Here is a 15,115-nt window from a genome sequence, read left to right as displayed (position 1 = left end):
AAATGTGGAGTGTAGCTTATGGTAAAAAAAGAAAACATCCTCTGAAAATAAGCCCTAATGCACCTTTTAGAGCAAAAAAATAATATAAGACCCCCTTCTCATTTTTGGAGAAACATGGTAGCAGCATTTAAGCTATACACCAGTCTCATGAGTTTGGTTATTTATTGGATCCTTTCACCTCTCAGTGCAGCTGTGTAAGCACATCACATATCGACTTTAAGCATGTCTTTGAGTTCGGTCGACACACTGTGAAGTTAACAGTTCTAATCTTGTTGCATTTTCTGTTTTGTAACTGTGCATGCGATTGCTGTTAAATATTTTGCTGTTAAATATTTTACTAGAACATAATGTATTCTCTTTTACTTTTTGCAGTGGTCTATTTATATTCGAGCTGCGGTCCGCAAAGAAAAAGGTTTGCCAATTTTAGTTGAGCTCCTTCGAATTGATAATGATAGAGTGGTATGTGCAGTTGCAACTGCTTTAAGGAATATGGCCTTGGATGTGAGAAATAAAGAACTTATAGGTAAATATTCTGTTACAATACAGTTGAATACTACAGTATTTCCATCCTTTATAAACATTGTAAATGAATGGCTAATGACATGGTTACTGTGCGAAAAGCCTGTTAATTTAATAGCACTTCACATTCTATCTATCTTGACATAAGTATGTAAACCATTAGAGTTAGCAAATAATTGGAAGATGAAATTTGATTATGGTATTTTCAAGCCATGGGATGACAATCTGGTGTGAGTGGGTGACTGGCTTTATTTAAAGAACTGGCAGAACAAAGTCTGATCTTCAGAACACATTTGTGAGCATATTGTATGTCATAGTATAAACAAAGGAGATTTCTGATGAGCTCAGAAGAAGAGTTTTTGATGTACATCAGGCTGGAAAAGGTTATACAATTTTATTCTTTTAAAGCAAATAAATTTTATTGAAGAGTTATAAAGGATTACATGAATAACGGATATAGCAATTTAACAAGTACCGTATTTTTCGGCATATAAGACGCACTTTTTCCCCAAAAAAATTGTGAGGAAAATGGGGGGGGGTGCGTCTGAGCTGTATGGCGTGAGCAGGTCCCATCCATATTTGAGGTGAATCCGCGGCCCGGTATTGATGGAGAGCAGCAGCGCTGGTGAGTTACGGTATTTTCCGGTGGCGGCGGACATCTTGCTGAGGCCGCGCGTGCGCAGATTCACTACTCTGCGTCCCAGGGCTTCAGGAAAATGGCCGCGGGAGGCCGCGCGTGCGCAGATGGAGATCGCGGTGGCCATTTTCCTGAAGCCCTGGGACGCAGAGTAGTGAATCTGCGCACGAGCGGCCTCAGCAAGATGGCCGCCGCCACCGGAAAATACCGTAACTCACCAGCACTGCTGCTCTCCATCAGTACCGGGCCGCGGATTTACCTCAAATATGGAAGGGACCTGCTCACGCCATACAGCTCACCGTGCCACATCATGCCCACACCTCTGTCACCGCCACAATGCCGGTAAGCCCGCCGCCACCAGGAAAACCACCCAGCTCTGCTGCTCTCCTTCACTACTGCTGTGGCGTCACCTCAAATGTGGAAGGGACCCTGGCCGCTGCCACCTGAGGAAGTGACCGCACGTCTGCCACCGCCACAGCAACCTCCCCATGGACACCAGGCCATGGCGTCGCCCACCTAAGCAGGATGGGACCCTGCTCAGGTGCACGCCATTCCGCCCACCGCACCTCAGCATCACCTCACCTCTGCCACCACCATGCCTCCTGTGACCCTGCTCTGCCACTGCCTGCCCTCAGGTAAGAGATCTTAAATTCGGACAATAAGACGGACCCCCATCTTATAAAAAATCTTTTTTTCTGCATTTTTCACCCCAAATTTGGGGTGCGTCTTATAGGACGGTGTGTCTTATATGCCAAAAAATACGGTATTTGATGTCCAATATATCACTAGGAACAAATGTAAACATACATAGTAGTAACAGCATTAACCCTTTCCTGACCACTGATGGCACTTGCTGGGCTTTGTGCATCCTTGACGTTTCTCTACAGTTGGCAGTCTTGCAGAACACGGGACCCCCAGAGTTCTGCAAGTGCCAGGATTCCAGTGCAGAACACTAGCTCTGCCCAACGGCATCAACTGGATCTGTTTGTCTCAGGTCCCAATGATGTTATCTCTGCCTTATGTTCTAGAAGCTGCAATCAATAGTGTTCATGGCATTTAGAAGATTGTGAGGAGTGGGCTTCTTCTCTCACTCTCTGGCAGGGCTGCCACCAGGAATTTCATACTGGCAATATTTTAGGGCCCCCTTGAGGCCATGTTCACATGTTGCGGATTTTACCGCAGATCCACAGTGTTTTTGATGCTGCAGATCTGCAGCAGTTTCCCATGCGGTTTACCAAACCACGTAAACCTATGGAAAACCCAATCCGCTGTGCGCATGCTGCGGAAAAAAACATGCAGAAACGCAGCGTTGCTTTTTCCGCAGCATGTCAATTCTTTGTGCGGATCTGTATAGGGCTGTCCGGGGGTCTGTGCGGGGCTGCTGGGGGTCTGTGCAGGGCTGCCGGGGCTGTTGGGGGTCTGTGCAGGGCTGCCGGTGCGTCTGCGGGGCTGTTGGGGATCTGTGCAGGGCTGCCGGGGGTCTGCCGGGGTTGTAGGGGGTCTGTGCGGGGCTGTCAGGGGGTCTGTGAGGCTGTACAGGGGGGTCTTTGGGTGTGTGTGCGTGCAGGCATCGTCCGATGGGACTACAAGTCCCATCGGGCTATGCCTGCTACAGTGACAGTGATTGACACATTAGTGGTAGTCCCATCATCCAGCTAATGTGATGAATGTAGAAAAAAACAAAAAACACATACATACATACATACAGTACATACAACATATATCAAGCACACATACAACATACAGTAAGTACAACAAATAACAAGCACATACAACATACAGTACATACAACATACAACAGAACATACAACATACAACAGTACATACAACATATCACATACTGTAGATACAACATACAACTGTATATACAAAATACAACAGAACATACAACAGTACATGCAACATACAACAGTACATAAAACACACAACAGTACTTACAACATTCAACAGTACATACAGCATACAACATACAACAGTACATACAACATATGACATACAGTACATACAACATGACATACAGTACATACAACATATGACATATAGTATATACAACATACAACAGTACATATAACACACAACAGTACATACAACTTATGACATACATTACATACAACATACAACAGTACATACAACATATGACATACAGTACATACAACAGTACAAACAACATACAACAGTGCATACAACATATGACATACAGTACATACAACATACAACAGTACATACAACATATGACATACAGTACATGCAACAGTACATACAACATACAACATACAGTACATACATACAGTACATACATACAGTACATACAACACATACATATAGACATACAATACATACAGCATACAACATACAGTAAATACATACAGTACATACAACACATATAGACATACAGTACATATACACAACACATACAGTACACACAACATAGAGTACATACTCACCATCACCTTGATCCCCGAAGCCCTTGCTCACCTGTAAAAAATATTAAAATAATAAACAAACAATATACTCCCTGATCCACAGAAATCCAATTAATACAAGTGTCCCACGACGATCTCCCGTGGAGAGCAGCCACATCAGCTGATGCGACCGCTCTCCAGGGGCTCCGACGATACAATGACGGAAGGTATACTTCCTCACTGTATCCCTCCGCCTCTGTGAGAAATAGTCCTTACTGTCACTTGTGGCACTGCTGTGTGGGAAAATTCCCACTCAGCTTTGCCATAAAGTGAGACCAATGAACTCACGTATCCTCTTCAGTAATGCATTGCAAGAGCCATTGTCTCCTGTCAGTGTGTCACTGGAGGCCTATAAAGCGATTACATCACCCTATGTCACTGTTCTATAGGGGAGATCATCGTGGGACACTCTTTATTAATTGGACTACGGCGGAAAGTGAGTATACTGTTGGTTTATTATTTTTTTATTTTTTGCAGGCGATCGAGTATGGTAAGTATGTTGAAATTAAAAATATTAAAATACTTTTCTTCTGGCTGTGTCTTTTTTTTATCTCTTTCACTACTATAGGATTAGTAATGGATAGGCATCTTATTGACGCCTCTCCATTATTAACTGGGCTTAATGTCACCTTGCAATAGCAAGGTGAGATTAACCCCTTATTACCCCATATCCCACCACTACAGGGGAGTGGGAAGAGAGGGGCTAAGTTCCGGAATTGGTGCATCTTACAGATGCGCCATTTATGTGGCGACTGGGGACTGGTATTTGTAGCCAGGGGGGCAAATATCCATGGCCCCTCTCTAGGCTATGAATATCAGCTTGCAGCTGTCTGCGTAGCCTTTCTGGCTTTAAAATATAGGGGGTCCCCACGTCATTTTTTTGGGGGGTCCCCCTATTTTAATAGCCAGTAAAGGCTACGCAGACAGCTGCGGGCTGATACCCATGGCCCCTTCCCAGGCTATGAATATTGGCCCCCGGCCATCGGCTTTCCCCCTCTGGCGCATAAAATTGCGCAGGAGCCCATACCATTTTTTTTTTCCTTTTTTTTTTTTTAAATTAAACATGTTCATTAATCAACATTGGCCTTGCTATCATATATCTATGGATTTATCTATAGATATAACTGTGGATAATCTATCTATAGATATATTTATAGATAGATAGTTATAGCTATAGATGCATAGATATATCTATCCATATATCTGGCTGCTTTCACACATCAGGTTTTTGCCGTCAGGCACTATCCGGCGAGTTTTGAAAAAAACGGATACATTTTTTTTCCTCAGGATCCTTTTTTTATCATAGAGTTGTATTAGCGCCGGATTGTGCCTGATGGCCACACGTTTCATCTGTTTTTTTTTCCAGCGGACGGAGAAAACTTACAGAGGATATATAGATCTATCCATATATCTATAGATCTATCTATCTATATATCTATCTATCTATCTATCTATCTATCTATCTATCTATCTATCTATCTATCTATCTATCTCTTTGTGTGTAATGGAGTGTGGGTTGGACAAATGTAAAAGAGGAGGTTGGACAAGAAACTGCATCACAATTTTTTTTTCTTTTGCTCAATAATACATCTTTATTTAGCTTTCAAAAACGCATAAAAAAACGCATCAAAAATGCACCTGCATTTTCTGCCAAGAGATGCAGAATCCGTACAAAAAATTCCAGAAGCAAATCCGCAATGTGTGCACATACCCTAAATGTGCGATTGATGAGGACGTGTTGCAGAAGCGGAGTTTTTGCAAAAGTGGGCGGTGGGACTGTGAAAACGTTGAGGGGTGGAGGTGGAGCTACTGTGGAGACTTTTTTGTGCAGATTCTGCATCTCTTGGCAGAAAACGCAGGTGCGTTTTTGATGTGTTTTTTACGCGTTTTGGTGTGTTTTTTTATGCATTTTTGGTGCATTTTTGAAAGCAAAATAAAGATGTATTGTTGAGCAAAAAAAAAAAATTGTGACGTAATTTCTTGTCCAACCTCCTCTTTTACATTTGTCCAACCTACACTCCATTACACACAGATAGATAGATAGATAGATCTATAGATATATGAATAGATAGATTTATATATCCTCTGTAAGTTTTCTCCGTCCGCTGGAAACAGCTTTTTTGATGGATCCATCAAAAAACAGATGAAACGTGTGGCCATCAGGCGCAATCCGGCGCTAATACAACTCTATGATAAAAAAACTCGCCGGATTGTGCCTGACGGCAAAAACCTGATGTGTGAAAGTAGCCATATATATGGATGGATATATCTATATATCTATAGATATAACTATCTATCTATAAATATATATATAGATAGATTATCCACAGTTATATCTATAGATATATCCATAAATATATAATAGCAAGGCCAATGTTGATTAATAAACATGTTTAATTAAAAAAAAAGGAAAAAAAAATGGTGTGGGCTCCCAAGCAATTTTCTGCACCAGAGGGGGAAAGCCGACGGCAGGGGGCCAATATTTGAAGCCTGGGAAGGGGGTAATACCCATGGCCCCTTCCCAGGCTATGAATATCAGCCCACAGCTGTTTGCTTAGCCTTTACTGGCTATTAAAATAGGGGGACCACTAAAAAAAATGACATGGGGGTCCCCCTATATTTTATATAGCATACAGCTGTGGGCTGATATCCATAGCCTAGAGAGAAGCTATGGATATGGAGCGGCCCCCAAACGCAGAACAGCGGGGTACTCGGTACCGGGTCTCTCGGTTCTGGGGATGTCACGGTGGCCTGACCCGGTCCGTGGCCCTGCTAAGGGGCGCCCAATTAAAGATGTAGGTGACAGTGTAGGTCGCAGTAAATAACGAGGACACAGGGTTGCAGTCTCTTTACCTCTTTACTGAAGGCTTTGGTATCCGCAATCCAGAGCACTGCTAACAGGGCTGGCTGAGACCGGCCGGTCTGAATGCACATCCAGAGTTCCCTTTGCAGGTGGAAATCAGTAGCCTACCTACTAGCGCCTGGGTGTTGTAGTACTTCCCTGCTGAGCACAACGGGATAGTCCTCACAACTGTCGTGTTTGTTTCTGTTCTTTCTCTCTCCGTCCCCCAGATGATATGGCTAGGACACACCTGTATGACGGGGTAGGCCTGGAGTTTTTATAGGGACCCCAGAGACGCCCCTCTCCCACAATTGCCTCCGTTGTCTTCATTAGGTGTAAAAGGTGAGACAGCCAACCTAAAGTTAACTGCCCTGCCGTAGTTCAAAGTAATGTGTAGGGTCTATTACTTCCTCAGCGTTCCAAGCGGCCACGCGCCTCAGAAGGATGTTGCCGATCTCGGAGCACGACTCCTACTGGTTCTATCGCCTTTGTGCTGTGATCTCGTTTCTCACTTCTCCACAATATCCTTCACTTCGTGTCCTTTCTTAGGATGCTGCCGCAATGAGATGCAGGCACGGCTCCGTAATGATCTGTCCTTTTGCTAGGATCCCACCCCTGACAGGGTTTCCCCTGAATCTTCCCAAGTAACGCTCTCTTCTCACTAGATGTTACCTGGGCAAAAAACCCAGTCAGCTTCTCTCTAACTTCCTATCCAGCCCCCAGTTTTACCAGAGTGTGAGGAGTTGCCTAATACATAGAACCTTTTGCTCCTCCTGGTGACCAGAGTGTGAAGTGTAATGTGTGACTGTGATACCTGGTCAGGTGAACTCCTTTAGTGCCATCAGACGTACAATCACTCCCCTTAGCGGCAGAGTGACAATACTGCAACGACCAGGACTTTGGGGAGCTGCACTCCCCCCGTTAAATCCAGTACTCCCGGACTGGGAAAGAAGAACAATACATGGTAGCAAAAGACATACAAAATTTTGGAATGCTGTAAACAAGTAAATATAACAGTGCTTCCCTTTATGGGAGGTGAGGACACTTGAATGTTAAAAACAGAAACATATTTACATTGTGTTGAAGATTTTAAATAACACTTATTAAATAACTAGCTATAAATAACTATCATTACCCAACCGGGCATACTATCTACTATCTACTAAGTGCAAACTTTTCTGGAACAATAATTTAACTTTACTCGGACTCCCATGACAGCACGACGAGAGAGGGGATCCGCCCATTAGGAACAGAAAACCTACAGAAACAAAAGGGCGGCACCTCTCCCCTGCATCAGTTGGTTTCCTGTTCCTAAAGGGACGGGTGCCTACAGATGAATCTTATGGAGCCCAGGCCGGCCGGCCGAATCCGGTAGCGAGGGGGTCTCCTACCTCGGCCGGTGCGGAGATCCCTGGAGACGCCACGGTGGTCCTTGCTGGACTGCACGTCGGTGGCGTTCGCAGCAGGGAGCAGAGTCCAGGGGATTTCTCGCCTCCATCAGCGTCAGCGCCGGTAAGTATATGCCATTGGCGGTGCAGCGGTGCGGCGTGCTTGCGGGGTGCCGGCGTCAGGATTATGTGGGTGAACACCCGGAGCGCTGCGATCCGTCCCCGGCGTCCTGCACCGCTCTCAGCGTGTGCTGGAGCGTTTCTGGGTGCGGTGACGTGGGGGGGCGGAGTTAGTAGCCGCTTCCGGGTCGCCGGATGTCTGCGCATGCGCAGTCGATCCAAAATGGTGGCGCCCATGTATCCTGATTACCGGTTTCTCCCACAAGAATCCTCCCTGCTGTATCCTAGGCCAATGGGAATGGCGCTGGCCTATCTGCTGACCGGATCCAAGGGGGATTTAAGCAGGTGACGACTTTGAAACCCTGCTTTTGGTCGCAGTTCATCATGGAGAGTGGTGGTGAGCAGCAGCAGCTGCTTGATGATGTGCGTCAGAAGCCCAAGGAGAAGGACAGAAGCGACCAGTCCAGTCGTAAAAGCTCATCCGGGCAGGGATCAAGAGCTTCGACTAGGAAAGAACCCCCTCGCATTCCGGTACTTTACTTTGGCGCACGGGTAAGTGATCTACGTGAAAGTTCACTCTGTGACGCGGGCCCCTTGTACTTTATCATTCTAGGGAAAGAAGAGTGACAAGTCAAAACATAAGGAGTGTGCCCTCTGTGGAGTCCCCTTACCAGACTCTTGTCCTAAGAAATTATGTGCCCCCTGTATACAACAGACGGTGAGGTCTACAGGTGTGGTGGGGTGGAAGTGACATTAGGTCAGATAGTAGTTATCACCTATATTGTCCCCCCCCCCAGGTAGCGGAAGAGTCTGTGAGTGCGGCAAACCTGAAGGAGATGATCCGTTTGGAAGTAAGGGAATCCCTACGGTCCCTATCCCAAACGGGAGGTTCAAAACATAGAACCCCCCTGGGCTCTAATTCTTCGGAGGAAGAAAGAGAAGAGGGTGCCTATCACTCTAGTCCTTCCTCCTCTTCATCAGATGAGGAGTCTGGACGATTTTGTCTGCCCCTGGATAAGATTGACAAAGTGGTCAAGTCAGTTAGGGGCACAATGGGCATAGAAGAACCCAAGCCGCAGCCCTCAAAGCAAGAGATGATGTTCAGCGGACTGGATCGTAAAAAACATAGATCTTTTCCAGTGAACGAAAAAATTCAAGACTTGATCCTCCGGGAATGGAAGAAGCCGGAAAAGAAGGGTTCCTTACCGCCAGCTTTAAAACGCAGGTACCCCTTTGATGATCCGGTTGTAGAGACATGGGACAAAGCCCCTAAGTTGGATGCGGCGGTGGCAAAAGCATCCAAGAGAGCCTCGTTGCCATTTGAGGATATGGGGACCCTCAAGGACCCCCTTGATAGAAAAGCGAACATTTTCCTTAAAGGTACCTGGGAGACAGCGGCAGGATCTCTCAGACCAGCGGTTGCCGCGACATGTACAGCCAGGTCTTTAATGGTCCGGCTGGATCAGTTAGAGTTCCAGCTCAAGGACGGCGCTTCCACAGATTCTATTCTGAAGGCTTTACCAACAATTCAAAATGCTGCGGCCTTTCTATCAGACGCTTCGGTGGACTCAGTCAGGATGGCGGCTAGAGCGGCAGGGCTCTCCAACGCGGCTCGTAGAGCCTTATGGTTGAAGTGCTGGTCAGGCGACATACAATCCAGAGCTAAACTCTGCGCAATCCTGTGTAAGGGAGAATATCTCTTTGGTCCAACTCTGGATGAGTTGCTGGAGAAAGCGGGGGATGACAAGAAGAAATTTCGTAATCCGTCTTCAGCATCCTACCGTCGGCCCTTCAATAGAAGGAGATTTGGTCGCGGAAAGAAACGCGGGTCCTCACCCTCTAGAGAGAGTTTTAGATGGGAGGATAGACGTGGAAGAGGTACGGGCTATATGTTTCGCCGTTCCTCAAAAGAACAGAAAAAGCCGGACCAATGACTAGCAATCCCCGTGGGGGGTAGACTGTCAACATTCTCTTCAGCATGGTTTGACATTACGAACAGTAAATGGGTCCGAGGCATTATAGCAAAAGGTCTAAAACTTGACTTTAGTCACTGGCCTCGGGATAAATTTAAGTTAACCCCTTTACGTTCCTGTTGTGAAATTGGATTTTGGGTTCCCCCGGTGGCCACTGGTGGAATTGAACTGGTGTGCATCATCCCCTCTGTTCACCTGTTTCCATCAGGATGTGGGAGTCGCTATTTAGCCTTGCTCCTCTGTCACTTCCATGCCGGTCAACATTGTAATCAGAAGCCTTTCTGTGCATGTTCCTGCTGCTAGACAACTCCCAGCTAAGTTGGACTTTAGTCCTCGTTTGTTTTTGCATTTTGTTCCAGTTCACAGCTGTAGTTTCGTTTCTGTGTCTGGAAAGCTCTTGTGATCTGAAATTGCCACTCTGATGTTATGAGTTAATACTAGAGTCTTAAAGTAATTTCAGGATGGTGTTTTGATAGGGTTTTCAGCTGACCATAAAAGTGCCCTTTCTGTCTTCCTGCTATCTAGTAAGCGGACCTCAATTTTGCTAAACCTATTTTCATACTACGTTTGTCATTTTCATCTTAAATCACCGCCAATATATGTGGGGGCCTCTGTCTGCCTTTCGGGGAAATTTCTCTAGAGGTGAGCCAGGACTATATTTTCCTCTGCCAGGATTAGTTAGTCCTCCGGCTGGCGCTGGGCGTATAGGGATAAAACGTAGGCAACGCTACCCGGCTACTGTTAGTTGTGCGGCAGGTTTAGTTCATGGTCAGTTTAGTTTCCATCCTTCCAAGAGCTAGTTCTTATGTTTGCTGGGCTATGTTCTCTTGCCATTGAGAACCATAACAGTTTGACCGGCACAAAGGGTTAAATTAATTGACAGAGAAAGGAGAGAAAAGAGAAGTCTGCTGAAGATTTTTTTTTTTTTTTTTTTTCTCCTTCAGTTCTGAGTGTGCTTGTAATTGAATCTCTTGCAAGTCTGCCTATATTGCAGCCTTTCTCTCTCTCTCTCTCCTTCTAATCCTGGAATGGCTCTGTGTTCACCTGTTTAAAATGGATATTCAGAGTTTAGCTGCAGGTTTGAATAATCTCACCACGAAAGTTCACAATTTACAAGATTTTGTTGTTCATGTTCCTATATCTGAACCTAGAATTCCTTTGCCTGAATTTTTCTCGGGGAATAGATCTTGCTTTCAAAATTTCAAAAATAATTGCAAGTTGTTTTTGTCCCTGAAATCTCGCTCTGCTGGAGATCCTGCTCAGCAGGTCAGGATTGTGATTTCCTTGCTCCGGGGCGACCCTCAGGATTGGGCTTTTGCATTGGCTCCAGGGGATCCTGCGTTGCTCAATGTGGATGCGTTTTTTCTGGCCTTGGGGTTGCTTTATGAGGAACCTCAGTTAGAACTTCAGGCGGAAAAGGCCTTGATGTCCCTATCTCAGGGGCAAGACGAAGCTGAAATATACTGCCAGAAATTCCGTAAATGGGCTGTGCTTACTCAGTGGAATGAGTGCGCCCTGGCGGCGAATTTCAGAGAGGGTCTCTCTGATGCCATTAAGGATGTTATGGTGGGGTTCCCTGTGCCTGCGGGTCTGAATGAGTCCATGACAATGGCTATCCAGATCGATAGGCGTCTGCGGGAGCGCAAACCTGTGCACCATTTGGCGGTGTCTACTGAGAAGACGCCAGAGAATATGCAATGTGATAGAATTCTGTCCAGAAGTGAACGGCAGAATTTTAGACGAAAAAATGGGTTGTGCTTCTACTGCGGTGATTCAACTCATGTTATATCAGCATGCTCTAAGCGTATTAAGAAGCTTGATAAGTCTGTTTCAATTGGCACTTTACAGTCTAAGTTTATTCTATCTGTGACCCTGATTTGTTCTTTATCATCTATTACCGCGGATGCCTATGTCGACTCTGGCGCCGCTTTGAGTCTTATGGATTGGTCCTTTGCCAAACGCTGTGGGTATGATTTGGAGCCTCTTGAAACTCCTATACCCCTGAAGGGGATTGACTCCACCCCATTGGCTAGTAATAAACCACAATACTGGACACAAGTAACTATGCGGATTAATCCGGATCACCAGGAGATTATTCGCTTTCTTGTGCTGTATAACCTACATGATGTGTTGGTGCTTGGATTGCCATGGCTGCAATCTCATAACCCAGTTCTTGACTGGAAAGCTATGTCTGTGTTAAGCTGGGGATGTAAGGGGACGCATGGGGACGTCCCTGTGGTTTCCATTTCGTCATCTATTCCCTCTGAGATTCCTGAATTCTTGACTGAATATCGTGACGTTTTTGAAGAACCTAAGCTTGGTTCATTACCTCCGCACCGGGAATGCGATTGTGCCATAGATTTGATTCCGGGTAGTAAATACCCTAAGGGTCGTTTATTTAATCTGTCTGTGCCTGAACATGCTGCTATGCGAGAATATATAAAGGAGTCCTTGGAAAAGGGACATATTCGTCCTTCGTCATCTCCCTTAGGAGCCGGTTTTTTCTTTGTGGCTAAGAAAGATGGCTCTTTGAGGCCGTGTATTGATTATCGGCTTTTGAATAAAATCACGGTTAAATATCAATATCCGTTGCCACTGCTGACTGATTTGTTTGCTCGCATAAAGGGGGCCAAGTGGTTCTCTAAGATAGATCTCCGTGGGGCGTATAATTTGGTGCGAATTAAGCAGGGGAATGAGTGGAAAACCGCATTTAATACGCCCGAGGGCCACTTTGAGTATTTGGTGATGCCTTTTGGTCTTTCAAATGCCCCTTCAGTCTTTCAGTCCTTTATGCATGACATTTTCCGTGATTATTTGGATAAATTTATGATTGTGTATCTGGATGATATTTTGATTTTTTCGGATGACTGGGACTCTCATGTCCAGCAGGTCAGGAGGGTTTTTCAGGTTTTGCGGTCTAATTCCTTGTGTGTGAAGGGTTCTAAGTGCGTTTTTGGGGTTCAAAAGATTTCCTTTTTGGGATATATTTTTTCCCCCTCTTCCATCGAGATGGATCCTGTCAAGGTTCAGGCTATTTGTGATTGGACGCAACCCTCTTCTCTTAAGAGTCTTCAGAAATTTTTGGGCTTTGCTAACTTTTATCGTCGATTTATTGCTGGTTTTTCTGATGTTGTTAAACCATTGACTGATTTGACTAAGAAGGGTGCTGATGTTGCTGATTGGTCCCCTGCTGCTGTGGAGGCCTTTCGGGAGCTTAAGCGCCGCTTTTCTTCCGCCCCTGTGTTGCGTCAGCCTGATGTTGCTCTTCCTTTTCAGGTTGAGGTCGACGCTTCTGAAATCGGAGCTGGGGCGGTTTTGTCGCAGAGAAGTTCCGATTGTTCCGTGATGAGACCTTGTGCTTTTTTCTCGCGTAAATTTTCACCCGCCGAGCGGAATTATGATGTTGGGAATCGGGAGCTTTTGGCCATGAAGTGGGCTTTTGAGGAGTGGCGTCATTGGCTTGAGGGGGCTAGACATCAGGTGGTGGTATTGACTGACCACAAAAATCTAATTTATCTTGAGTCCGCCAGACGCCTGAATCCTAGACAGGCGCGCTGGTCGTTGTTTTTCTCTCGGTTTAATTTTGTGGTGTCCTACCTGCCGGGTTCTAAGAATGTTAAGGCGGATGCCCTTTCTAGGAGTTTTGAGCCTGACTCCCCTGGTAATTCTGAACCTACAGGTATCCTTAAGGATGGAGTGATATTGTCTGCCGTTTCTCCAGACCTGCGGTCGGCCTTGCAGGAGTTTCAGGCGGATAGACCTGATCGTTGCCCACCTGGTAGACTGTTTGTTCCTGATGATTGGACCAGTAAAGTCATTTCTGAGGTTCATTCTTCTGCGTTGGCAGGTCATCCTGGAATCTTTGGTACCAGGGATTTGGTGGCAAGGTCCTTCTGGTGGCCTTCCCTGTCTCGAGATGTGCGAGGCTTTGTGCAGTCTTGTGACGTTTGTGCTCGGGCCAAGCCTTGTTGTTCTCGGGCTAGTGGATTGTTGTTGCCCTTGCCTATCCCGAAGAGGCCCTGGATGCACATCTCGATGGATTTTATTTCGGATCTTCCTGTTTCTCAGAAGATGTCTGTCATCTGGGTGGTGTGTGACCGTTTCTCTAAGATGGTCCATTTGGTTCCCCTGCCTAAGTTGCCTTCTTCTTCCGAGTTGGTTCCTCTGTTTTTTCAAAATGTGGTCCGTTTGCATGGTATTCCGGAGAATATCGTTTCTGACAGAGGAACCCAATTCGTGTCTAGATTTTGGCGAGCATTCTGTGCTAGGATGGGCATAGATTTGTCTTTCTCGTCTGCTTTCCATCCTCAGACTAATGGCCAGACCGAGCGGACGAATCAGACCTTGGAGACATATTTGAGGTGTTTTGTGTCTGCAGATCAGGATGATTGGGTTGCTTTTTTGCCTTTAGCGGAGTTTGCCCTCAATAATCGGGCCAGCTCTGCCACCTTGGTGTCTCCTTTTTTCTGTAATTCGGGGTTTCATCCTCGATTTTCTTCTGGTCAGGTGGAATCTTCGGATTGTCCTGGAGTGGATGCTGTGGTGGAGAGGTTGCATCAGATTTGGGGGCAGGTAGTGGACAATTTGAAGTTGTCCCAGGAGAAGACTCAGCTATTTGCCAACCGCCGGCGTCGGGTTGGTCCTCGGCTTTGTGTTGGGGACTTGGTGTGGTTGTCTTCTCGTTTTGTCCCTATGAGGGTTTCTTCTCCTAAGTTTAAGCCTCGGTTCATCGGCCCGTACAAGATATTGGAGATTCTTAACCCTGTGTCCTTCCGTTTGGACCTCCCTGCATCTTTTTCTATTCATAATGTTTTTCATCGGTCATTATTGCGCAGGTATGAGGTACCGGTTGTGCCTTCCGTTGAGCCTCCTGCTCCGGTGTTGGTTGAGGGCGAGTTGGAGTACGTTGTGGAAAAAATCTTGGACTCCCGTGTTTCCAGACGGAAACTCCAGTATCTGGTCAAATGGAAGGGATACGGTCAGGAGGATAATTCTTGGGTGACTGCCTCTGATGTTCATGCCTCCGATCTGGTCCGTGCCTTTCATAGGGCTCATCCTGATCGCCCTGGTGGTTCTGGTGAGGGTTCGGTGCCCCCTCCTTGAGGGGGGGGTACTGTTGTGAAATTGGATTTTGGGCTCCCCCGGTGGCCACTGGTGGAATTGAACTGGTGTGC

The 15,115-nt window shown here is 46.0% G+C and overlaps 1 protein-coding gene across 13 annotated transcripts in view; it reads left to right on the top strand.

The window, feature by feature from the left end:
• Positions 1-15,115, top strand: part of CTNND2 (catenin delta 2) — a 3,400,942-nt gene that overhangs the window by 2,330,935 nt on the left and 1,054,892 nt on the right. For all 13 annotated transcript variants that reach the window (XM_077269511.1, XM_077269508.1, XM_077269506.1 and 10 more), the window contains one exon: positions 373-523. In XM_077269511.1, the coding sequence (XP_077125626.1) occupies positions 373-523 (151 nt within the window). The remainder of the gene's footprint in view (positions 1-372; positions 524-15,115) is intronic.

This window comes from Ranitomeya variabilis, chromosome 6 (genome assembly GCF_051348905.1).
Source record: "Ranitomeya variabilis isolate aRanVar5 chromosome 6, aRanVar5.hap1, whole genome shotgun sequence".
In the NCBI taxonomy this organism is placed as follows: domain Eukaryota; kingdom Metazoa; phylum Chordata; class Amphibia; order Anura; family Dendrobatidae; genus Ranitomeya; species Ranitomeya variabilis.
Note: the sequence above shows the minus strand (reverse complement) of the source record. Positions and strands in the feature narration are given on the sequence as shown.